Here is a 27,635-nt window from a genome sequence, read left to right on the forward strand (position 1 = left end):
CAGGAAACATTCTTAACATGTTGCCTGAAGAAATGAAAATCTTTTAAAAATTTACAGTGAAAATCCCATCTACTTTGGAAATTCCAAGGCAGCCAAAACCTAGAGCAGCTGGATTCTCCATGGACCTACTGGGTATAATGTGCAGGTACAGCAAGCAAAATTAGAAGAATTAAATAACAAATGTGGAAAAAAGAGATAGGGCATGTGTTAATACTGTTTGAGACTAACTTGAAAATTACAAACCTGGGCAAGGGATAAATATTAATGGAATTTCTGATTCTGTGTTTACAATTTTAAACAATCTTTATGCACCTCATGTCTTATTATTGTTTTAAAACCTACTTTTCTATTGACCTAACATCCTTGATACTGCTTTTTGTGCTATGATTTTCCCATTCCACTTGTTTTCTGACTGGCACGAAGGGATATAAATAGGCTTTCTAAGTTCTAAATAAGACTTTCTTTCCCTGAATGAACTGAAATCAAAGGTTAAAGCAATTCCTTTCAGTGACAAGACAGAATTTTGCTTTATTTTTGTCTATGCTCAAACTTTGAAGACAGATCTTCCCATTGTAGAGATGTGTCATGGTTTTGTATGGAGGCTCCTTGATGTTCCTGGGGATGGCTGCAAGGACTTTGGAAAGTCAGCCCTGACTTTTCCCTCATTTTAAATGGCACAGCCAAGCAGAACCTGGAGTTTGGGAAGGTTCTGCAGAGAGATGGGAAGTGACAAGCGGAAAAGAGAAGCTTCAAGGGGAGTCTCCCTGAGCCTGATGTGCTCCATCACCCCTCTGCAAAGAGCTCCAGGAGGGAGTGGCATCAGCCACTTAAGGAGAAATCCCAGCCAACACTTACAGTTCACTCCTAATCTAAAATTTAAACCCTCATTTTAATTTTAAATGCCCTAAGAGTTGAAAGTGAAGCTATAGGCTATGGGATTTAATAGTCATAATTACGGATACAGAATTAAAGCTAAGTGTATTTTATTAGGTATTCATGTTACTTTTTATCTACTCAAGCTTTTTAACAAAAGACTTATGGATCAACTGATCTAACTTTTAAAATACAGAAGCAAAACTGAAATGTGTCCATTGTTAAAACATAATAATTATATACTTCTAATTAGTTTGGTTGAAAGTAAATGGCTGCTTAGACATGACCTTAGTTTCTTAAATTCCAATAAATCAATATCTCCAAGCCACAAAAACAAATACGACAGACACACCTGATCCAGAACTTAATTCAAAATAAAGACAAAGGAGGGGAAAAAAAGAAAACGGAAAAAAGACATTGCCTGAACATTAAAGTCTCTTAACCTATAGACACGACCAAAATTGCTCCTGCAGTCAGCAGCACCGATTTGTTATCGTAAGGTGGATCTCAGATCACAATGAATTGTTAAGGTTGTTTTATAGATACTTAACACAAAGTGGTGCATGCACAGTCACTGTAAACGCTGGGCTGTGCACACAACCAGCCTCGTTAGACAAAGAGGAGCTGCTCACTCAGGGTCACCAATGTCACAATGCAAAGGCTCCAATTAGTTCTTTACTCACTTGGGCTGTTTCAATAATATATTTCAGCCTGTTACAATATAGACATTACTTTAACTGAGACACACTAAGTAATATCAATTACCAAAAAATCTTTGATTGATGATTCGAATTGCAGCAGAAGTCACTTACTCAGGAAGATTCGTGCATTTAAACAGGCTATTTACCCAAGAGAACTGCACAGCAAACTGTTATGGGGTCAAAGGTTAAATTTTGCAACGGCAATTTTTATGTCTGAGCATATCTTTTCCTTGCTTTCATTCATCCTAATGCACCTATGTCATTTTTTGGAAGCTTAAAGCTTTGCATTTCTACAGAATCAAAATCCTGTTTAGCTGATCTCTGGCTGTGGTATAGCAGTAGGGATGCAATTTCTAAATTAATAATTTCTATCAATATTATTATCATAAACCAGCAGCTTCCTCTGTGCCAGATCTTTTAATGAGAAATAGAAATAACAATATAAAAAAATGCAGAATTAATAAATATGGTTAGAATAATGACCTGACATTCACAAGAACAAATTAAATGCAATATAAGAAACAAGGGACTGACTGCAGGTATGTGCACACAGTTTGGGAAAGGTGTTCCAATAACTGACTCACACTGCCATACACAGTAAAATTCCAATTTTGTATGGGGATGTCCACTTGCTTAAGAAATACCACAGCACTCAGGTCTTATTTCAAAATGTCACACATTCTTACCCAGGTTTCTCCTAATAACATGAAATGTCATCTCCCAGTGCCTAGCACACTACAGGGCTGGAGTTCTAACCTTTGCTTGCTGCTTATTCCATGTTCATGTGTTTGTCCCCCCGCACCATTTTTCCTCCCTCTCTCTCAGCATCTCACGTGGTCAAGGGCTGCTTCCAGCTCCTTCCACCCAGCCACTACAACTGACTCTGCTGTCATTGATCAAAACAAGTGGCATTTGCACAAAGCCACGCTCAAACATTCTGTGATTTGTTGTGCTATTAGAGATCTTTTCATTTTCTAGAAAGCATTCACAAATCTCCTCCTATGTGTGTGTGGCTCATAATCCACATCCCAAAGGCTTGAAAGCAGCAACCATGAATAGATGCAGGGACTCAGGACTAAGGGGGCTCCTCCAAATCAAATCTTGCATTTTTAGGTAACTTCATATAGAACTAAATGCTTGGGTTTAAACAGTTGCTAAATACTTGAAATGCTAAATGACCCCCACAAGTTTTAAAAAGTTTTTTAAGGGAATTTTTTCCCCTACAGCTCTGTAAATGTAAATAATATCAAAAACAGAATTAGTGCTAGGTTAAAATTTTGAAAATCTTTGAGAAAAGTAATTATGTATTACCTTGTGTAACAATATAGAACTTTATAACATTATCTGCATTATCTGCATACCAACTCATACTGTAATTTCTATCTATAGTGATGGAGCATAACTTTTCCCTAGCTTAAGCCTTGTGTCCCAAAAATGCAGTATTTAGCTTGGTTTTCAAAAGGTGCAGGTGTTGTACCTGGGCTCTCTCTGTCACACACCCACCCCTCACAACACCTAAACTCACCTGGCAAATTCTACAAAATTAGAAAGCACCAAATAAGTTGCATAAAAATTAAATTTCCGTAAGGGTACAGAAATTTCTGTTTGCATGGAGAAAACCCAGTCAATCCTCCCACGTGAGAGAAAAGCAGACAAAACTTGGCTGTCTGGCACGTTGGTACTTGGCCAGCCATGCGCTGCCTATCAGCAGGCATGAGCTCTGATAAGACACGCCGTGGGTTGGAATGTCTGTGGGATGGGGAGGGAGGCAGCAGGGAGGTCCTGGGGGCAAACTGCACAATCATTAAAGGGCAGTTTGTTAAACTATCAGCTCCCTTTTGCAATTGCTAGAATTGAAACAGAAAGTTTTGTGTGGAATTTAAGACAGACCACATTCCTCTAGATCTGATGGAGACGGACAGTCCCAGCGAGCTTGGCTCTGCTCAAGGATGAGTTCACACATCATATGTAACATTTAGCTAAGGAATGTGTCTCCTATTTATCACAAGCACAGGTAAAAGTTACATCTCCAGCAAAAGGCACTTCTGGTAGTAAAATTTCCATGTTAGGACGCATGTTTAGAAGCGTTAAATCTCATTTTTAGCAAAGGAATCTCATCTGTTTACAAAACATACTCTTCTTTCATAATAAAGCCCCAAGTCCCTGTGTCTGTATCTACAAAGCTCTTTGAGGCATTGGGAAACTGAGGGGGTGGGGTTTGGTTTGGGGTTGTTTTTTGCAATTCCACTTGCAGAGGTGATTACATGGATGTTATTTACTTGTATTCACTGGAGTAGGAGGTGATTTCACTGTCGTTGTGCAACCACTTGAATTCCAAGGGCCAGCTGCCTTCGGCAAGGCACGTAAGGACCAGTCTGTTTCCTTCCAGGTGGATCTGGGGCAAGCCTGGTTCTGTCTTGAAGAATGGTGCAACATCCCCTGAAATACAAAGGAAAAAAATGGGTTTGGAGGCTATTTAGGAAAATATGGGAGAAACTACTGATATTTAGCTAATTTCTCCTCATCACGGTCATGGTCAAACAAGAAACAACACGATTCAGTTAAGGCTTGCACTGGTGCATTCGTAACTAAACTTAATCTTTAGGGGCAGAATTACCAAGATCTTGATAAACTTTGTCCTTGCTGACTCAGACAAGCTTTTGTCCATGTTTACTCTTTCTCCAGATGAGAATTCCAACATCGTCTGCTGTGGCAGGAAGTGAACAACCCTATTGGCTTTTTTTCCCTCCTTCTCCTTTCTGAGGATTAAATACACTCAGAGCTTTTTTTTTTTTTTAACCCACTTTTTTTAAACTTTCTTGAATAGAAACCAGAAGTGTAATCTTGGATAGAAATGATTATCACAGCAGGAAAAGTTTCAGGGTAAATGAAGATTCTTGACAGGGAAAAGAATTGAGAAAAAAACCACCTCACAAGTTTAATGTATTTTTCAATGTTCTTGCAAACCAAAATGTGTTAAATTATATTACCTGAAGCCACTAACAGATTTTTGAATTAGGGTACTTCAGTAATATGCAAGGGTCACTTGTAATCTCAAACTCTTGAGTATCACAAATAAAACACTCCAAGCAGCAAAATTCTTGATGGGTAAATTGCCAAAGCTCTGCTCAAATACAGATTGATTCTGAGTCCACACCTGCTGGAGATCCACCCCCATTGCCTCTGGAAGATGATGACTTTTTACACTTTATGTGTCGAATTTCTACTTGTAACTGTAAAGGAACTACAGAGTTAATTTTAGAAGCATACAACTACCTCCTATGACCAAAATTAGCACAGAATGGCCTGGGTTGGAAGGGATGTTACAACTCATCCAGTTCCAACCCTTCCCATGGGCAGGGCACCTTCCACTAGACCAGGTTGCTCCATCCAACCTGGCCTGGAACACTTTCAGGATTTTATGATTACACATAAAACACAGGAGTCATATTCAAAGTCAGAAATTTTATATAAAATATTATTAATACTGAATAAGTAGACAATACTGAGCTCCTCTTTAAAGTGTGCAGGGTGTGTGTGTGTACTTTATATATAAAATACAGAAAAAACCCCAAGATACACAAATGTTGTCCCAGTGCAAGTAATGATTCAGTTAAACTGCAAACCTTCCTTTAAACATTTATTTTACACAAAAATCTCAGGCATTTTTATGCTTGGAATTCTATATTTAAATAATTATATTTCACTTTTATACTTGGCATTTTATTTATACTCAGGTATTTTATATTTAAAGAGTTTAACCTATTTTTTACAGTTTGGAGTGCCCTCATGTGCTGTTCGAGGCTGGAATTTTTGAGCCCACAGGTCCCAGGATCACTGACAGCCCCAGGACAGCCCCAGGAGCTTGGACCAAGGGGCGCTGGTGGTGGTTTCCCAGTGACCCTGGTGCTCCCCTGGGGTTCACAGCCCAGCCTGGGGATTGTCAAAGTCTCCAAGCCTTTATCTCTCACTTTGCTCAGGGGATGTTTCTGAGTGCAGAGCACGTGGCAGCACGGGCTTGTTATCACTGAAGGGTCAGAGCTGGGCTCCAGCTGAGCGTGGCCAGGCAGCCCCAGGCCCACTGGTGCCAAATATCTCCTGCAATGGGCCATAAATCAACCACAGCTCCCCACTCATCTGATGATCTGGACTGACAAATTCTCTCCTGAGTTTTTAGAATTTAACTTCAGGAACACAGTCATTTATGCAGAAAGTAAAACCACATAATCTTAAAGCAATGCTTATAAACTATCACACAAAATCCAATCTAACAAACTGAATTAAAAACTGTATTTGGGGTAGGGCCCTTTTCTGATTTGTAGCATTTTAAATAACCTGTCTCTCAAAGAAACTGATTTATGATGAGTGCAGATCAGCAGTATCTTCTCTAAATTGGCTATATAGGAAGCTACAACAATACAACATATGAGAAAATTGGAACAGCTCCAAACTAGCAGATATTCCCAGACAAGCCAAGGAGAGTTTTTACACTTCTCCACACTATTACATGACTGAAAATATATTCTGCAAAGCTTCTCTTTAGTTGTTGTTTTAACGACTGCAATTATTGTGAAATCATCTTATCTCAATTCTCATTGTCTCCTAACTAGTAAAATCAGCCAATATTTCAAATGTTATAAAGAAAAATTTAAGTTGGACTTAGAGGATGTTCCTGTGAAATACAGTTATTTTACCCAGAGAGAAAAGCAAATTCTTACAAAGATATTTCTAAACAAGAGAGAAAATGTTAAATCCTGTCAAAGGTATTTTGGGGAGTCTCCCAAGGGAGCTGCAGACATTCTACCCTGGTAAGATTAAAGGCGTCAGGCTTCCTCTGGAGATGGAAAAGCAGCAGCTGGGAGCAGTGCTGGTGTTCAGGGGAAGATAACAGAGCCCAGCTGGTAAAGTGAAATGATTCGTGCTGAGTCTCCTGAAAACAACACTTACCTGCTCATGTACAGAGGCTCCTGGAATGAGTTCCCTAAACTGTTCCTCCCAAAGAAAGTTCAGTCACTGAGGGAGAGCTCAGTGGAAGTGGTGTCTGCACCAAACTGAGTCATTTGTTGATCCTTGTTTTCAGTGATTTACAGACTCAGCAGCACAACCTCCTTCATTACTTACTCTGAATTATCCACTTCCTCCTAACTTATGTCTTTCCAAGAAAAAGATGATGCATTTGGAAGACAAAGTGCTGCCCACAAGTCTTCGTTCAGCCCTATATTTCCTACTCAAATACTCCAAACCCAGTGATGCTGCAGCCCACTCAGAGCTATCTCCCATTTAAAGCATCACAATCAAGCTGTTATTACATGAAAATGATTCTCAAAACTCAATCCAGTTCTGTTAGAAGCTAAAATTTAATAGACCTATGGGAATATTTTTATAAAGAGTATAGCATGCTTTATAAATTACCCTGGCTCTGTGGAAGATTTACTTAAACCCTTGAAGTAATTTTATCTTCTAATCCTTTATTCCTGACTTTCTCATCAATCACATACCATCAGTTTATCAAATTCAATTATGCAATCAGAGCTCACTAAATATTCACTGAAAGCAGAAATGGAAATAAAATACAGAGCAAGAATTCCTCGCAGAGAGGCAGCTTTGATGATGTTGGCATTCTGCAGCACAGGGCTGCTCACACCTCGGGCTCAGGAACCAAGGGCTGCACCCTGGGCTTTATTTACAGTTTTAAGCTGTAATGGAAAACAGAATTTAAACCTGGACCTCCAAGGAAAGGTTTGGTTGTTATAGAGCATCCCAGGGAAACAGGAAAATTGGCAAGGAAAAAATCAAAGCTGTCTCAGAAGGGTTGAGGGAAAGAAGTAACTGGCTGAGGGATAGAAAACACAAGGGGGCAGTTAATAGGTATGAGATCTTGCACTCAGTAATTAACTACAGAAAGGGCTCACCAGGAGGGTAACCTTGGCTAACCAAGGGTTTAGAAGCATGGAAGGCTTTTTTTGTTTTATACTCTCCAAGAATGGAGCAAAATACTAATGAAAAGACAATCTGAGTCCTAAAACCAAAAATAATAAAATACTGCAATTATTATTCTTGGCTAGAATATTTTTCTGCCTACCAAAAAAAAAAAAATTAAGTAAGTATTCATGCTATACACTGTTGCTTTTCTAAATGTGTTGATAGTTGCAGCCTCTCCGGCTCTTCAGCAATGCTGATTTAAAAATAAAGTAATAGTAATTAAAGAACTTTCTGAGTTGCAAGAAGGAGCAAAGGGATAAGGTGCCAATCTGTTGGTACATGTATATTTACAGCTTCAGTAAATTTTCATTAAGTTTGCTTACCAAACTCGCCAACATCCTGACTTGTGTCCTTAAAAGGATGTTGCAGATTTATTTTTATGTAAATCTCAAGAAGAAGTAGGATTGAATATGCCAAAATTATCTGGAAATTTGCTCCACAGCATTTCTGCCTTGCTTTTCTGCACCTCCAAACTCCTTGAGTTTCATTACATTGCTGGGTTGGCCCATCCAGTTTCTTTCTTTGGTACATGCAAAGCTTAGATGGGTTTTACCTCAAAATAAAGATTTAGGACTAAATTCAACAAAACCCAGACAGTTTTTCTTGGACTAATGCTGACATTTAAGTGCAAAATGGTGCTGGGTGCTGGGTCCTCTATCCAGGGCTTGTCCCCAGCTCTGGCAGATGAGACGCACAGCAGGAGAGCTGAAAGCTCCCTCGTGCTCTGTTCTCCCTGAAAATCACCTTTGGGCGCAAATTTACAAACAGGACCTGCAAGAGGAAAAGGCAGCCTGGCTGGACAGCTTTGGAATGGCAACAAAAAAGGAGTAAATACTCATTAAATAGCCAAGGAACCCCAATCTCATAGGGACTGCATGAGTGAATGTGACTCCAGAAACAGGAGAGCATCATTTCAAGGACCTCAAACATTTCCTCTAACAAACAAATTAACAAGGCTCAGCTAATGATTCTGAACCCTTGTAGAGCTTACATTTGTAAAACACATAAAGCAAAGTCAGATTAAATAGATCTTTCAGTTACTACAAGGTCTTACAAGATCTTGAAAGCAGGTTGCACAGTCCTGTCCCTCAGGAATTAATAAATTTTAATTAAAGACAGAATTTGATCTTGAGAACCTCTACCCTGCAGAGAAAAGGAAAGTTACAATATTCCAGAGAAGTACTGCATCACCCTCATCAGTAAAACCCACTGCAACTACCCTCTTCAAATCTCGGCTTTTTTTCCTCCAGAAGAGTTGGATACCAACAGTTACAGGCAAAATCAGGTGCCCACTTCCTGAAAAAAAAAAGATTCTGTGGTCCTGAACACTCAGAGGAAGGAAAAGGGGAAAAGGCAGGGAGCGCTGAGAGCAGGTTGAAAGATCCCCAATGCCACTGCTATTTGTCTTTGTTATGCATCTCTACTTTTAAGTCACTTTTAGGTGAGCTAATATTGAATATTAAAAGTAGATCAACCTGCACATAAATCAGCAATTCAGAGCAAATACAGCTCAATCACTTAACAAATACCAGGTGAGCAGCTGCCTTTCCATCGCTCCATGGGCCCTACAGGTTCAATATTGAAAAGAGAGTTTTGACTGAGATAATTTTTCAAACTCAAAAGAAAAACACAATGGGTTTATTAAGTAGCACACCTCTATTGATTTTAGCCTATTAATCTCCAGTCAAAACATGATGCACATTACAATTTCTTCATATGCTTCTAAAGGTACGATCAGGTGACACAGGGAAATAAAAACCAGAATTATTGCTGAGAAATTCTCTGAGGAAAATGAGGTAGAGACTGAACCATCAGCCCAGGAGATCAGTTTTTGCTCTCAGTGTCTGGTCAGAAAGGAAATGTGAGCCACCTTCAGGTGGGTAAACAATGACTGCCATGGGAAGAGTATCCCAAAAAGTCCGTCTGGGGCATTGAATGTGTAATACAAAAATAAAGGAAAAATGGCAACTGGAGTCAGGAAACCCAAACTAGAGACAGGAAGAATCTTCTCAGTAATCCACAGAAATTGTTAAAACTCTGGACAGCAAAATCCATTCCAGACCAGACTGAAGTTCAGCTGTGAGCACTAACAGTCAAGCACGAGCTGCTCTGCTCTGACAGCAAATAACTGCAACCTCCTGGGAAAATGGCTTTTCTTCTTATTCCCAAGCTGGATATAGAAAAGGTTTTTCTCTATTTGCTTTTCAAAAGGATCTTTCAGTCTTGCTATCTCAGTTTTCTAATCTTAGAGTTTCTGATATACATGCATACATGTGCTAGCTCTGGATGCAAGTTGTATTCTCTTGTGGAAATGAACTTCAATAGATTATATGGCATATGAATTTGGAATTGTAACACAGTAAATCCTGGGAAATGTACCAGAAAGTCAGATTGAGCTCAGATATATTTGAATCAATCTTCTTTTGAATTCAAATCTTCTAAAATGCATTGGTGAGATGCTGGCGAAGTTAGTATATGATCTATTCATAAACTGTCAACAATGTCAAACATACATTAGAGCATTCAGTCACTTTAACTGTATTGATTTGCAGGAAGTCTATTTTACCCAAAATATTGGATCTTTGAGATTCAAATTTTTGTGGTTGAAAGTGTGACATAAATCACCAAGACCAACAATTAAATTTAAATTGCATTTTACTACCTCATTCTAAACCTCAATTGCAAAGGACTGATGCATCATAGTGAATATTTCATTAAAATATCAGGTTATTTTTCAAATATACTGCAGCAGCTAAGAATTTTCACACAATGGTATAAAGCATTCTCTCAAAATGGATTTCCTGAACTTTCATCAAAGACAATATCTGATTTTATATTGGAAGAGTACTGAAGCAACTGTATTTAAATCAGTCTTTCTTCCCCAATTTCACACATCAAGTAAATGAGCCCAAGCTGCCCATTTTTGTCGTCCTAGAGATTAAAAAGATAACCTTCTTTTTGGGTACCTCTATTATAATCCCTGAATGCAAATACAGATATCAGCTGAGGTTGATGGATGGTGCTTTTAGAGGTTTAATTGGGGATGGAATTAAATTGTTTTAGGACTCAGCACATTCTGTGAGGAAGCCCACATATTTTTAGAATAAGTGACATTTATTTCTTTTAAATGCACACTCACAGGGAGACAAGATTTCAATGGATAACTTCTTTTTTTGCCTTGAACAGCTCACATAACTAATTGGCAAGTTAGCTATTGGGTAATTGCCAATCATATATTTGATTTGGATGGAGGAAATATTGAACTAAAGATTGCAAACCTGTTGCAGCCCATCCCAAGAGGAAAACTAAACATTCTGTAATGTATAGTTATGATTAGCTTTCAACAATCCAATAGAATAGGAGTCCCAAGCGGCAAGAATGAGTGTTTCACACTGATAGTTAGGTAGATTTAATTAAAAATTCTTTTTTTTTTTTAATTGAAGCATCACTTCTCTATTTCTGAATTACCTAAATGGCACTGCAGATTCCAGTTGGCTTCTCTGCTCCTCATTTCTTGATGCAAACAGACCGAATGTTTTTCCCAAATCTTGGCTAACACATAGTATTGCTTAAAAGAACAAACATCCTCATTCACTCCCTAGAAAATTCTATAATTCTAAGATAAACACCATGAAGTGACTAGCTACAGTAAAACCTGTTTGGATATCTCCAGTCTTTCTTCCCTGTTTTAAGGCACAAACATTTCCTGTTATCTCTCCTAGCCTTCTTCCATTTTTCTCTATGAACAGCTTTAGATGAACTACAAAAATCCATTTACATCCTGAGACAACAGAAAAAAGCCAGAGCAGGATTTTTATGATAAAAAAAGAAAATCTTACTATCACAGATGCTTAAAAGTCCTTAAACATAACCTGTTCCTTGTATTCATAAAATCTACTCCCTAACAGTCTGCCATCTATTTAAAGACCATCTTTTCATTCACTACACAATCACTTCTTGAAGAATTCCCTTTTGAGAAAAGATTTCTCAAGTTTTATTAGAAACACTCAAAACAGAACCACATCAGACTTTTTATAGGGCCTGGATTCTAATAGAAAAAAAAAAGAAAAAAAGACAGTGGTTGGTAGCATACCTCCATTAAAATTCAACATAAACCTCTCTCAGTTATCCCCAAATACACCAAGAAAGACTTTCCCACATGCAATTGTATTATTCTTTTCTTAAAATTGATTTCTTTAGCAGACCAGCCAAGGAGAAAAAAAAATAATGAGCTGATATCGTTTTAACTGAGCCTCAAGCAGCTCCTGATGTATTAACCTAAAATCCCACTAAGGCTTCCTTTTCCCATTTAATTTCTACACCTCATGTTTTAGTCTCACTTTCTGATCACCTGTAATAATTCAGTTCAGTCGGGGCAAAAAAAATTATATTGCCTTATTGTTTATCAGAAGGCAGTGAGTATTCATAGCTCTGTGAATTCATGGAACACCACAGAATCCCAGGATGGTTTGGGTTGGAAAGGACCTTGAAGCCCATTCAGTGCCACCCCCTGCAATGGCAGGGACACCTTGCACTGTCCCAGGTTGCTCCAAGCCTCATCCAGCCTGGCTTTGGACACTTCCAGGGATGGGGCAGTCACAGCTTCTCTGGGCACCCTGTGCCAGGGCATCCCCACCCTTACAGGGAAGAATTTCTTCCCAATATCCCATCTCAAGCCACCCTCTTTCAGTTTAAAGCCATTACCTGCTGCAAGATTAGAAATCAAAAAGCTACATGCGATGTTCTAAAATTATGTTTACTGTAGTTCATCCACAAAAAAAGTTCCAGAATTATTTTTTTTTTTAAATATTCATGAGGATGTTTTTCAGAAAGTTACAAATGCACGGAAAGAAAAAGGCACATTCATACAAAGCGGGCAAATGAAAGAGAACCCATTAACTATGAAAACCAAAACAAAATCTCCAAAGAAACCTCCAGCCTCTGAATTTGGTATCAAAGCACAACCTCTGTGCTTTTCATATTCTCTTCATACAGTGATGTTTACAGAGCCTCACTCAGAGACTCGAGGAAATAAGTTGTTAGTGTTTAAATCTCGGCCCACAGCAGGTGGAAGGCAGAGCTGCCTCGCTGAAAGGGAATCCAAATATAGCAGGATTTCCTTCATTATTTTAACCACAAAGAAAGCTATTGTTGCTGCTACATAATCTACAATCTCCAACTACTGTAGGGCAGCCTGATCACACTGACATCTAACCAGCAATTTATAAATATATCCTCTAAATATTCCAATTGACATTGGCACGAAGAGAGATGAAACCCTACAGAACACGTAACAGGAGAGAAAAGATGAAAACATAAATGTGCTTTCCTCAAGTTCATGCCTGCTATAAGAGGCATTCTCAACGTGCAGACAATAAATAAAATCAAAAAGATAAACAGCTGAGGAGTGTCTGGAAGTACCAGAACAGAAACACAAGAGCAGCAGGAGGAAACAAAGGAACAGCAAAGGCACTGCCAGACCTGAAAGCCATTTCAGGCACCTATTTATGTTCTCAAGGAGAATTTATTTCTAAATAGCAAAGCAGCTATGAATATCCAGAGAAGATATAAACACATCTCTTTTGATAAAGGGGGCTGGAGGGGAAATGATTCATGCTCAAGCCTTTGTTAAAAGCAATGCCTACTGCTCGCTGCTATTGTTATTTTGTTTAAATGTAACTTGTAGTTTTCTTTTTTTTCCCCTTAAACTTGGAAAATGTAAATAGGTTTAGAAACTGGGTAATGCCTGCCTTAAAAAACTCAACTCAAAGGATCTGAGTGGTGTCACTGAATTGAAGGGTGGTGAGCACCGGAGCCCACATTACGCTGAGCAGAGACAGGACTGTTCATGTCCTTGTGTGACGCTGGATTAGGACAGAAATGCCAACAAAGCACAGCACAAAGTTCACAGGACTCAACTGAAATATTCCCACATCTTAAGAAAACTCTGGGACAGGCACCTGGTGAGAGACAGAAGCACAGAATGACCCTTGCAGAGCTCTCAGGGTATTTGTGCAGACACTCCCAAGGGGATGGATCAAAGGCTCTTTGGAAACCTCACACAAACTGGGCACCTCCATTTTCCCAAATATCACCACTTATTCCCGTGTCTTTTACACCAAATCCTTTCATAACTACCCAAGTGGAATTCTTTCACCACTTCAAGGAAAATACACAGATCTAGAGACTATAGAATTATTTTGGCGATACCGACGAAACATGTAATTTCTTCTTGTCAAAATGGGAAGAAACATATCACTGTTCTAGCAAACATAACTGAGCTTGACATATCTGAAGGCAAAGAAAAGGAGTTAGTTGATTAATCTGGATATTTTATTTAATTTTCTTTAGGTTATAAATAAGCAGCAAGTTAATACTGTTTTCAACTTTTGACAGTTCTAATGTTAATTACATGTACTGGATTTTATAAATCAATAGTTCTTACATAAAGTGTTATTTAACTTGTCAAGTGCAGCAATAGATCAATGCATTTACTGTTCTTGCTAACATTGATGGATGACATACATCAAAAGCATATGTAAAGGAAAAATAAAAGACTTATTTGTAAGCCAGACAGGGTTAAGCCCCAGTTAGGCAGATGGGGAATTTAAACAGTGTTTTGAAAATAACATCTTAACTTCATTAAAATACTAAAAGTTTTCTTCTTGTTTGGGTTTTTGGAAGTTTGGGGTTTTTGGAGTTTGGGGTTTGATTTGAGCTGATTTGTGGGGTTTTTTTTTCCTTTAATGCTAAGGCCTGCAGCTCTCAGCAGCAGACTGCTCAGTGTACAGAACTGTTATATTAAAAACCTGGGTATCCTATAGGATACAGGAACAATGAATTGCACCTTCCAAACTTCAAATATATTTTATTTAAGAACCACATTCCCATGTTCAGCACACAGTACTTCCATCTAAACATACAAATAAGGTGATAAAAACCCCTAGACAATAGTTGATAACTACTGCACTATTTGCAAACATGCTACAGTTAAAGTCTTTAAAATTTTAAAATATTTAAAAGATGTACATGAAAAATTTTGATCATAAATCCATTTTAAAGACTGCATTCACTGCATTATGAGCTGTAATAAAAGAAAAACTCAGTCAAAAATCATCCTAAGAGCCAGTACTACTGCACCTGTACATCTTGAAGAGAGATACAGGTCACAAAGTAACTAATTCTCATTATTCATTTGTCCCATTTGTAAAGAAGACATAAAGTATAATAAACTATGAAATCCCAAAGAACTGAAAGCTATTTATTACTCTGTATGTAACTACAGTAAATCAATAAAATATTGGTTAAAACCCATCATCAGAATTGTGTATATCTACAGAATGTATAATCATGTACTGAAATAGAAGGAGAAATTGTTTTCTTTCTATTATAGATAGATTTCTCAGAACACAGGTAATAATTGCTCAATATGTTACTTCCAGTGCACAGAATGACAAAAAAGTCCTTTTGCATTAAAAATTGTCATGAGGATGAGCTTTTCCCAGTTGTAAAAGGTAATTGAATGTAAACTTGATGTGTTATCCTTTGGTAGTAATTCATGTAATCTTTATATTTTAGAGTAATTTATCTGAATAGAAAATAAAAAGAGACCTCTTTTATACCACCACAAGATTCAGTGAAGTACAAAGAGGCTCTATTCCATCAGCTCTGCTATTTTGGATATTATTTATGAGAAGTAACAAGCAATGACTACAATCTGTGAGTTGTCTTAGCATGTTTGAGAAATAATTAACAAAAAGGAAAAACTGAAAAAACAATGGTGAGTCTAAGTCAGAGAGACGTTTGTAAAGTTGCCTTCAAACCTTGGAAAAAGATGAAATTCTATTTAACAAAAAATTTTAAAGCAAAAAAAACTATAAAAGAAACCACTTAGTCTCCATGCTAACATATGTCCTGCGGGACCTTGTTAGCACCTTCAATGAGGCTGAGACTTAATGCAAAAAAAAGTCATGAGGTTGTCTTCAGAGTTGGAGTACTTTGTTTAAAATAATCCAGCAAAAGACTTCTCTTCACAAAAACTCTTCTGAACTGTTAAAGGAGAATGGGTATGAAAGAGAGAGGGGATCAGCTGCCTCACATCCAGCCTGGGGTTGTACATCCACAGGATTTCCTGGGAGCTGTCAGGGACCTGAGCCTTGAGTAAAGATTGTCCAAGTGAAAAGTGGGACTTGAGCACGTGTAACCTTTGTATTCCACAGGGAGCTGTGAGTGAGGAGAAGGCAGAGCCTGAGGGAAACTGGCCAGGAGATCTAACACAGAGCACTCGGTGCTCACTCAGAAATCCATCACCAGCCTTTGCTCCATCCCACTGGCCCACAGCCTGGCAGGGAGGAAACTACCAAACCCTACACATTACACTGACCATGCCGGATCCCAATCCTGCTCTCACACCCAGGCAGCAGCACCTGCTGGAGACCAACCCAACAAATACAGGCAGGCTGGCCAAAGGCTGCTTAGCAGCACTGAACAAATGGAGAGCAAAGCTCTGCTCCTTGCTCTGAGCCCGGCCAAGCTGGCAATAATGAGGATGTGTATCCACAAGGAATGGAATTAGCCAGAACCTCGACTCAGGAGCACTCCGGTATCCTGTAAGAGGTGAGCCCTGGGCGCGTTCAAGTTACATTAAAACTTCCATAAAATTGCTCACTGGGGGAAACAATCTGCTGGCTCAGTTCTCTGCAGGATTCCCCCAGTCCCTCCAGTCAGCTGTTCCTGCTCTGTACATCCACACACATCCTCAAGCTGACAATTCAGAACTGGACCAGATGGATGTATAACCCCAAACAGTGCTGTTTGTTAAATCTAAAAGCTACTAATCAGAGTAATTTCCTTTATTAAACTCTGTGGGAGAAAGGGATAAATATAGATGAAGTGTTATTACCTGAGTTTACTGGGAGTGCATCACAGGATGACACACACTGAGCTTATTTTCACCCAGCAACACCAGAGAGAAATGGTGACAGCAGAAATGTTCCTCCTAGAAACAGTAGATTATTGCAGGACAAAGAAAGCAAGAAAGGGCATCCTAAATGCTTTCTTTGAGTAGCAAAGGCATGTCATTTTCCCCAGAGGAAATAATTACATTCTCTGAAAGGACTGGCAACTTCAAGTTATTTTGAAACAAAGAGCAGTTCTTTGTTACAACAGGAGCACTGATTTGTTTCAGAGAAGCAATAGGTGAGACTGGATCAACAAAGTTACCTTCACCTTCCACCAGGCACTTAATGCCAGCCCAGCGGGAAAACAACTGAGCTGTTTGAAGTTTAAGCCTCCCAAGTAATACTTATTCTCCCTCTTCTAATTCTGAAATTCCTCACATTTTTAGCCACAGGTCCAAAAAATATCAAGGTATACTTCCAAACTAAAGCTTTACAAGAAAACTGTATATCTGCATCACATAAAAAAGCATTCCAATTTTAACAGCCAAGAAAACTTTTACAAACAAATGACAGAAAAACTCCTCTATTAACACCTAGAAATGGTTTCTTAACTTTCAAAAGATTTACAAAAGGAAAGAAAGCCTGTAGCTATTTACTTAACAGACAAAAGAAAACATTTCTATACATTAATTTATTTGGGGGAAAGTCACTGAAGCAGAACACAGATGTGATTCTTTAGTGACGCTCTGACACATTAGTGCAAACAAAGCTAATTTTGCAGGTTCTGTTGCAGGGCAGAACACCCCTACTCTGGCACAGCAGAAATCCCTGTGATCCCAGTAAGGGAGGTGACAGGGCAGCCTCCTGGCCACTTTCTCTGGTCTACCTCTCACCATGGTGTGAATAAGAGAAAAACAGGAAAAAGCTCCGGGTCATGTCCCTGTTGGATGGGGCTTGGAGCAACCTGGTCTGGTGGGAGGTGTCCCTGCCCATGGCAGGGGCTTGGAATTGGATGAGCTTTAAGGTCTTTTTCGACTCAAACCATTCTGTGATCTTATAATTCTATGAATTGCTAAAAAAAAAATAGTTTGACCTGAATATCATTTATGTGATATATTCCTATTACCTTCTCTTAAGGGTATATCACATAAATACTCCTGTTCACACATTTTTCACAATCAGAGCTTTCACTGATGTGGTTTATGAAAACGTCTTCCACCAGCATGGATTTCAAAAGGTTTCTCCACGGAGGAGAACGCCTGAAACAGCCTCCTCCAGAATCCCTGTCTACCTTAAGAGCAAACAGACTGAAATGTTGGTGCATTATTGCTGGCTCATTAAGAAGCAAATTAGTTGTTTTTGTCTTTGTTTAGCAGTACTCCACAGGTACTTATTTTGACACCACTTTAATGTGCAAACACATTAAATTAACGCGTTTCACAGTTACAGGAAACATTCGTTGGACAAAGGCCAATCCCGCAGCCTCACAGCAAAAATTATTATTTCTATATTAAAGAAGTTAAATTACATAAGATGCTTCCCCACATGTGTTTTTTGCCAACCTATGGCATTTGGCAGGAGCTGATGATTTTTATCTTTCTATTTCATATTTACAATGCATCTCAAATACAACTTATTACAAAAATAAACAAAATTAATAAAAATGGCACAAATGGCTAAAAACCAACGGCCAGACATGACCTTCTCCTCTGTGTATACAACCAAATCATTACAATTATGTGTGTAAAGTTCAAGAACAACCTCTGTTCTTTGTCTATACTATATATAGAAACCAAGTTCTATTAATAAACAGTCAGCCTAAATTAGCATTAAGATAATATTTATTTAGTTTAGACTTTTGGCCTTTAGTTTATATCAGCTTAGAAGTAAACAGAAAAAGTATAATAATGGCAAATAAAACAATGAAGCAGTAAAAATAACATGATGATGGATTAAAATATATTGTTCTGGTTGGGAGTCAATAGGGCAAGTGCTTTATAAAAATTATGTTTTCCTTTGACAAAACCAGTACAATATTTGCTGGTACAAGCAATAAAAAAACCTCCCATAAAACACTTCCGACTTCGCTTTCCATTTTAATGGCTGCAGGCAAAATTCAGAATACATTTGTCAAGTTGATATTATCAACACAACAGGGGTATGCCTGACTTGTTCTACATTTGTTCTGAAAGTTCACTTTAGAGGCCACGGGCCAGGAAAGAAGAACACAGGAAACTGAAATCATTCCTACCAGGCAGACACAGAAATATATCTTCAAATATTGAAGAGAAGTTTCAGTAAATATTATCACATATTACTCTGCAAGGCATCAATCACATTCAGTTTAACATTAAAGACCAACCATTCTGAAAATTAAAGGTGATTCACACTCTCCCTTTGCTCAGTTTAATGAGACATCCGAGTCTGATCTGTGACAACTACTGCCAACATCTTTAACTTTCTTCCTGACATCTGAAATTGATTTCAAAGGCAGATACTGAGAAGGCAAGAATACTACAGAAAAGGACGTAGGAAAAGCATTGTAAAAGAAAAAATCAAATGTATAGCCTTAGCTTTTTTTTCCCCCTTTGATAGTTGGAATCATCTGCATCATTAAGCAACTGAATTTCCATTATAAGTTCCTAAATGTACCTGAACCTTATTCTTGTGCCTTTGAAATGAATACCAGCCAAGTATATTAAAAACAATTCTTTGCTTTCATTCATTGTTCATTTCCTATTTTTGTTCACTTTGATAATGCCTGAGCTAGGGCTTTTTTTTCCATGTAGTGAATGCTTGCTCTTTCATGAAAATATATGTCCTTATGCTTGCACTTTCTTCTATTTTAATTTCTTAGGTTTCTTCTTTTCCAGACTAAAATTTACAGAGAGGACAGATATATCATAGAGATCAAAGAAAACAACTGCTGTAATTGTGTCATTCTGCAATTTGCTCATAGATGAATGAATGAATGAATGGTCAGCTGAACTAACTGATAAAAGCAACATTTATAAAATCATTCAAATGTCAAAACCAACTCCTTATTAACCATACAGTGGCTGAAAATGCACTGAACTCTGTGTGTTGAGGCTCCATTAAGAACCTCTAGCAAAGACTAATTGTAACAGGAATTGGTGTCTCATTCAATGGATTCCAAGGATCACAGAATGGGTTTGGGCTGCTTATTTTTGATGAGGGCTCAATGATATCAGGGCAAGGAGCTTCACTTTGGCACCAGCATCATGCTTGTAGGAAAGGGATCTCAACAGCTGTCCTGCCCAGATGGCTGCTTTTACTTACAAAGCTTTGAACCTAAGAAAGATTAAATCTATGGATGAGAGACCTCCACCTTGCAGCTCTGCCTGCATAGCTGGCAGAGCAAAATAGCTGAGATAAACAAGACATTGATTATCATCCATCTTATGCACACAGGATTTCTCAAATGGACAAAAAAACCTTGTTTGGTTTGATTTTAGCTGCATGTGGTTCCTGCTGAGCATCCTGTAATTCTCAGGGAAAAAAAAGGAATTCCAGGTTTCTTGTATTCCCGTCAGAATGTCCACGAGTACAAAAAAACCCAAAAACGAAAAACAGAAAAACCAAACAAATACAAATTACATAGAGAAAAAGAATCTGAAGTCAGAAGTAACCAGCACAAAAGCAGATTGCCACACACGGCATGACTAATGGCTCATGCCTGTGTTCCAAGGTAATTAATCCTATTTTTCAAAGCTAGCTCAAAGTCCTGAAAGAGTCATTCCTGGGGAAAACTGTGGTTTTCCTTAAAACAAGGCAAAAAAGTGAAGGATTTGATTTGCTGTGCTGACATAACCTCAGCAAGCAGCAATAAACACTATTCACTGAAAATGTTTTTGTGTACAGTTCACCAAGCTCCAGCTCCTGTGCGGGTCTGACCTGAGGTTTCCCTTGTGGAAAGCAGTTTCCGGACTGACTTTTTAGAGATCTTGGCAAATTCCGTGGTTTACTACAAGTGGTTGCTGCAAATTGCTGCCTGATACCAGCTGTTCACGTGTCACAAGAGTATCCCCATCACTAGCAGGTTTTATTAAGCTTTAAAATTGGATATCAATATATGAAATAAAGGAACTACAAAATCTATGGCAGCCATCACACAACTTCCAGCCTTTTACTGTTAATGAGTGCTTCAGGTGCACACTGAGCTTCAAAGAAAATATTAATTTATTTTATTCTGGTAGCTATGTACTATTTGGAAGCCAAAATGGAAGGAATCTGCAAATTTGTAAGGTGAAAATTCATTTTAAATTGTGCAAGAGAATTTGAGAGGTCTAAATTTTCTCAGGATATTTAAAAGTGAAACTGATCTTTTGATTTTATCAGCTGCATTTCTAACAGAAATACTGTTTTATGAAGGAGAAGTGGAACAATAAAACACTACTGAAGCACATAACCCCAAAATTCTAGAAGTCAAAGAAGTTGAGCTTTTTATGTTGTTCCTATTTTCTTACAGTTAGCAAATATAAAATGTACCCAGCAAGCAGAAAGGGAGAAAAGAGTGGGAGTTTTGAAATATGGCGTAGTTCTTAGTCTGAGGAGGTCAATAATTGGCAGAAATGATCTTTAACCCTAAAACAAGAGAGGCTCACTGGCAATTTCTTTTAATTTACAATTCATTTCTCATGAGTAGATTCCAGATGAATTGTTTTCACGGCAGCCCTTGCAGGAGGCCACACTCTCACTCCTGCCTTCATCAGAGGACTCAGTTTGTGGCACCAGCCTATTGACAAATGACTTTTGAAAACATGACAAGTCACGGTCACGTCTCTCTGTGTATCCTGTAGGATAAAACCTCCAAGGATCCCATTTCTCCTCCACCCCTCGGGGGAATGCAGCTCATTTCACAATGCTCTGATTGTGAGTCTTGTTGCTGACTCCCCGTGCTGATAGAATTTGAAAACCTGAATCAAGAAACCACTCAAAAGTACATTTCCTCCTCATTGTTCAGTGAAAGAGCCCTGCATCAGCACACCCACCTCTCCCTTCTGATCTATTTACCTCCAACATGCCTTCTGCAAGGCCTCTGTGCCCTCAGACACCAACCAGCACCACCAAACCTACAGGAAGCATCAAAAAACCACGGCTGCCTCATCTCCTGAGCCTTGGCCACCTGGAACCAGGTGTCCACTTGGCATTTCAGCCCTCGAGACACCTCTGGAAGGCAGCTGAGAGACAGGAAGGGCCTAGACATCTCCAGCCCTGATCAAAAATACCCTCAGCAACCACACAAATAAAAAGAGCAATCTCCTCTTCTATTCTGAAGGTGTCATCAGGGATAAGATCATCAAGTATTAATATCACACTCTTCTAATAAGCAGAGTTGGGTCATTAATGAAAATAAGCTTCATGAGTTCAAAATAAATCTTGGCACACACATAATTTTAAACTGTTGCACTTCATCTAAACCAATGCAGTATTTCATTTTTTATGGCAATAATAGTTCTGCCGTATATTTCTCTATGCAAAAAGACTTGAACTATGCATTCTTGTTCAAGCCTTCAAAAAAAATTTACCCTCAAGCACAGCTCAGCATAAAATATTCCAGCTCAAAATTCAAGCAATTAAGACAAAGTTTTCTGCAGCCAGATATGCCCCATAAAAAGTAAACATACGTAGGCAAAATAAATTAGAGTAGCTACAGCAGCACAGTGGTACAGGTTTATGTAACAAGATACACATTTAATTCTCTCATCCTTCTCAACACTTGCACTCTGTTCATTACCAAACACTGAAAATAACCCTTTTCTCTCTCTTTTCTTTCGTGGGAACTGTTATTGGTCTAAACAAGCTATTTAGGGAAAAATGTAAGAGTCTATCAGTCCATCCTTCTGTCTATTGATACAATGATTATAAGTGGTAAAATATCTGTATTTATGTCAATGGACACATTAAGAATCCATTTATCCATTAAGAACCAAGGGTTGAAATTACAGATGAATCCATAGGGAAATAAATCAGCACAGATTCCTCAGGGTCCATGGGGTGTAGGACTGTCACTTTTTGGAAGAAAACTGCAGTAAAACTGAAGATGTCTGAAAGATTCCCATGCTTTGGAGACATGTGGAAGCTGAAGGAAAACCAGCTCCATCAAGTGAAACTGCAAAGTAAAGAAGCTCAGCAGAGACAATGGTGGACATCTAACACAAAAAAGGCCTGGTAAGGGGGGCTGAGGAACAGGCTGGGTGAAATCGGGGTAGCTCAGGCTCTGTGGAGATGGAAAAAGAGAAGAACAATCTGAATCAGGCTGTCCCAGAGCAGGCACTTGTGTCTGACGTGAGAAAAGATCAAAAATGCAACTTGAATTCTTACAAGAACACTGGCTCAAATACTGAAAATACTCTGCAACAGCAAGGAGTGTTTTGGTCAAATTTCACAGGAATTTTTTTCTCTGTATTGAATTCTCCTAAAATACCCAGTGTGCAACACAATTTATCTTTGCTTTAATCAGAGATCTAGATTTTTGCATGGAAATTCCAATATCCAAGCAGGGTTCTAGTAATTCAACTGTATTCTGTTAATGGTGTCTCTGATAAAAAAAAAAAAAGTGAAAACTAGTGTGTCTTTAAAGCCAGAGGAAAATAAGCATGCATGAAATAAAAAAATAGAGATTACTAAAATGAAATTATTTCTTATTTGCTACTTATTTCTTCAAATTGCGCAGACTGGAATTGCCAGGTGATACACACAGACGTCCATTAAGTACTTTAATTGCAGTGACAGCTAGAGGCAGACAAATGAGGGGTTTTGATTGGTTTCTTCCTCTTTTTTAAAATTTATTTCCCCTTTTCCCACAGCTTCCATAGTCAGTGGAAGCTCCTATGACCATTCCTTTCTCCCAAGCACACACCTTCAAGTCCACCCCTGAAGACAGAATTTCCCAAGTGACTGTAAATTGTTTCTAAATTGGAGCCACAAACTGCACTGATATAAAATTCATTTCTTTAACCCTGCTCGAAAAGCAAACTTTCCTCCCCCTTATCTCCCCTTGCCACCCAAATAATAGATGACAGTCATCTGTTTTATGTTAGACTATCACTCCCAGATCTCTCATGCTGATTCATTCTCAGCTTTCACAGCACAGGCACAAGTTGTCAGGAGGAGCTACACTGGCTGCATTTCCCATATGGAATCCAACAGCTGGAGTTCATTCATTCGAGCAAGCAAAAAATCCTGAGATAAATTAAAGACAGCAAAACAACACAGTGCCAAACACATCTTCCTTCACCTCGAGTAGGACCCTGAGAAGCGCTGGAAAGCAAGGACACTGCTCTGTCTGCCAGGGAATGAACAGAGTCCAATTAGCCATGGACTTGTTTGTGCCTATGAAATTCTCCTGTTTTCAAATTTCAATAAGCCAAAGTCTTTCCCCTCATTCCTGACTCCCTCAGTGACATTGCCCAGCCCCACACAAAACCCAGGTGTCCCCCACATCCTGACACCTCCACTTCCCATCAAATCTAAAGTTTGCTTCTGCCTTCGATAAATAAGAATTAAATTATTTTCCTGTCTGTAGCTTATGCTTTAAAAAAATCCAAATATTTACCTGTTTTTTAACTAAACTATTGACTTTAACAGCTCTGCCAAATTAGCTCCTGTCAAGACTTTTATCCTGAAAATGATCAGCTTTCTGCTAGAAACATTTAAGGAGTCTGTAATACTCCACAAGTGATCTTGAGCTGCTTCAAACTTTCTCTGTGATATTTTTAACCAAATTTTAAAATTTATGTCAAGCAATTTCCTAAAATTCATGGTTTAATATAGAAGCATAGGATTCTTTTCACAGTTTAGATTTTGCTGTTTTCACAAAAAGACCTATTTTAAGCCAAGATTTCAGGGGTTTAAGTGTTACCATAATAACGACAAAATTGAGTACAGTATTTTTTTGTCTCAGAAGGGAAAAGTGCCTGGAGTAAGGAAGTGTATTAAAAGGGCCAGAAAGGTTAAACAGCAGGATGGAGAAGGCTTGGAAGAAAAAGTCCTTCAAAACATCAAAGTTCAAATGATAAAGAGAAAAAAATAGCTCAAAGTCTTGTGTGGTAAAATGTGAAAAAATACAGTGAAGCCCCCCCTCCCTCTGATCCCCTTCCTCAAATATTTAAGAAGAGAAAAACTCACCTCCATCAAAACACAACCCAAAAAACCCCACCAAAAAGCCCCCACATGTGTATTTTTTGGTATTCATTTGGAAATTATATTTATTACAGAATAGAACATTTCCCCACCAGTTAAAGCTTCTTTTACAAGGGAAAAGGACATTAGCTTAAATAATTATTATGGCCACTGACTGAATGTTTGATGTTAAACAGCACGTTGCAAGACTAATCAAATATTTTAAGAGAATTATTTAAATACAGATATTTGAAAATCGGTGAGCCACCTGCAGATTTAAATTCTTGTGTCTGTGAACACAGAGAATCATGCAAAGAACTCTCTGTATTAATCAGGAATAGTTTTAGTGCTAAATGGTTAAAAGAACTAAAATTTGAAAGGCTCTGATAATCCCTGACGCCAGGGAGCAGATCCTAAGCAGCACTTCAGATTTTCACTCTGTCCTTCAACAGAAAAGACATGTTGAGTTTCAGCACAAAGTTCTACTGAAGTTCTAGATTTACTGTAATTTCTGTTGCAATAATTAATATTTCCATATTAAAAATTACAGTACCACAAAGACAATTATGTGGAGAAAACAAAGTTTGGCATTATTCCTCAAATTTCAACACTTTTAACATTTTTCATGAAATTGATCCGTTTCTTCCTTTTCTTCTAGAAAAAGCCACCAGTAACTGATGCAATTTTTGGTGTTCTTTTTCTTTTAAGAACAAGAACCTGGATCTCAAAATGCAATGTATTTTTTCCTTAGGTGGAATAATTTTCCCTGGGAGCTGTTCCTGGGAACAGCTCCTAGGTGTGTTATCACGTGTCCCCTGGCTGACCAAAACCCAGCACTGCTGTACTGCCAAAAAGAGTAAATATGCAAGATGGAAACCATGAAAAAGTAGCACATCAATAGAGAAACAAACAGAACTATCCTTTAAATATGAAACAGCAGGAAGTGCACTATGTTCCAGAGGGATATTGATCTTACAAACTCTGACGGCAAACTGTCCAAGTGCCTTTATTTAAAGGAAGGCTTCAGTGAAATTCCTGGTCGATTTTTTTTAAAAAATCATAAAAAAGAGCTATAAGGCCATGCATGATAAATTGGGAGAACTTCTGATGGATGTAGCATACATTTGTGGATCAAAAGATTTAATGTAAGAACTGTAAAATGGCGTGTCAGATAAAAGTCAGGCTTGCAAACAGCAGATACAGCAGCTCCGATTTATTGCCAGCCCCCACCCTTGCCATCCATCTCCTTTGTCAAGCTTTAGCAATGAGTGGCATTAGAGGAGCCTTGGCCTTGAAGCTGTGTCAGTAATCAGACGTGAGGCTGTGAGTGACAGCCAGAATCGAGTGATTAGAAAGGAAACGCGCCGGGAACGGCACAGCCCAGCCAAGCGGTGTTACTGCATCCAGCAAGAGGGGGGGAATAGTTTGCTTGAGGGTAAATCAAAAGAGCTGGCAAAGGAAGATCGTGGCAGGAGGAGGATCTGGATCTGTTAATGGTTGTTTTTAGTGCTTTCTGGTTCTCAGAAACTCAGTGCCTTTAGAGCAAGGAGCAATTAACACTTTGTTTGGTGATGCTGGTTTTGGGTCATTTTCACCATGGTGCTGATCACAAACCCAACAAGGGAACAGCTGTAGATGCTCAGCAGGGTATGGGGTAGTAAAATAGCTGGGAATAAAACACCCAAAGCATCATGTCTAGGAAAAGGGTTGCAAAATTTTCAGCTGGAAGTGGGAGGAGTGAAATGAAGAACCACTCAAGGTGTGCAATGAGGGGAATATGGAAGTTGTAGGAAGTTTGACCCATCACCAAGACACAGCTAGTGAGGGAAGACACAGAACTAACACAACAACTCCCCCTGCACTGCAGTCTGAGAACTTTTTTGATATAGAATTACCTTATTCAAATACTAGATTTAAAGCCCATCTTCCCTTCCAAACTACCAAGCGGGACAAGAAATACTTAAAAGGGCCTTGAGGCTTCCTAAGCCATCTAATTCAGTTTTGTAGCACAGATTTTTCAGGAAAGATATGCTGCCATTACAATTAAGCAATTACTTTTCCTAGTTTATTATTTATGATTTCAATATAAGACTTAGAGTTGCACTATATAATTGCAATCCATATCCTTGTATCATCCTGTCCCATAAAGCACAACTGTTGAAATGTTTAGCAATTTACCACTTTGAATTATATTACAAATTTGCCTGGAAGTTGGTTCTTATACTTCGATCTAAAACTATTACCCAAGTCTTGTACAATGTAATTAAATAAATTAAACCAGCCCTTGGGGACCTTTTGCTCTAAAATGAAATTTCAGATCCAAGAGTGCCTGTAACCTTTACTGTAACCATGTCTAAAATGTTACTTGTAATTTCACAACTAATCAGATCTTGACAGAAAGGCAGACACTTGTTGATGGAACCCCTCCTTCCTCCTATCCCCAAGGATAAATTTACTACATCATGATTGAAACAAATCTTCTTCTAGCAGAGCCAATATTTTGGGCAGGGTATTCTGGGCCGTGAAGAAAGGCTTCTGGAATATTGCTGCTCACTTGTAATGCATGGATATCACTCAACCTCTCCTCCCATCCCTGGACTGGTCATCTCATTAAAAAAATGCATATTTTTTGACATGCAACATTTTTCTTTCAATTCAGACCTAAATACCAGGCTGACTGCAATACCCACACTAGTGATCAGCTGTATTAAATTGGTACCAGGAAAGGCACAGTTGAAGCTCTGGTGTCAAAGGCCATGTTAAACATGAATCACTGACACTGTAAATGAAGGCAAATATTTTAAATCGTATCTCTCAAAAAAAAAAAGAAAAGCAATAATGACCAACTGAAAAGCCATAATTAACTGGACAGACAGCAGCTTCTGTGTCATTATGAAAACATGGAGTCAAAATCTGTGCAAAAAGCTGTACTCATAAAGAATGTAAGCACACAGTAAAATATGAGATCTAGACAAATACAAGATCCAGTCACAAAGAACTGTTATGTGACAGCTGAAAGTCTCACCCCTTGGTT

General features: G+C 38.5%; 1 protein-coding gene across 1 annotated transcript in view; it reads right to left on the bottom strand.

Moving 5' to 3' along the window:
* The window catches only part of SDK1 (sidekick cell adhesion molecule 1), a 387,816-nt gene that overhangs the window by 277,520 nt on the left and 82,661 nt on the right, over positions 1-27,635 (bottom strand). The window contains exon 2 of the mRNA XM_005420447.3: positions 3,854-4,013. Within this exon, the coding sequence (XP_005420504.2) occupies positions 3,854-4,013 (160 nt within the window). The remainder of the gene's footprint in view (positions 1-3,853; positions 4,014-27,635) is intronic.

This window comes from Geospiza fortis, unplaced genomic scaffold, assembly GCF_000277835.1.
Source record: "Geospiza fortis unplaced genomic scaffold, GeoFor_1.0 scaffold237, whole genome shotgun sequence".
In the NCBI taxonomy this organism is placed as follows: domain Eukaryota; kingdom Metazoa; phylum Chordata; class Aves; order Passeriformes; family Thraupidae; genus Geospiza; species Geospiza fortis.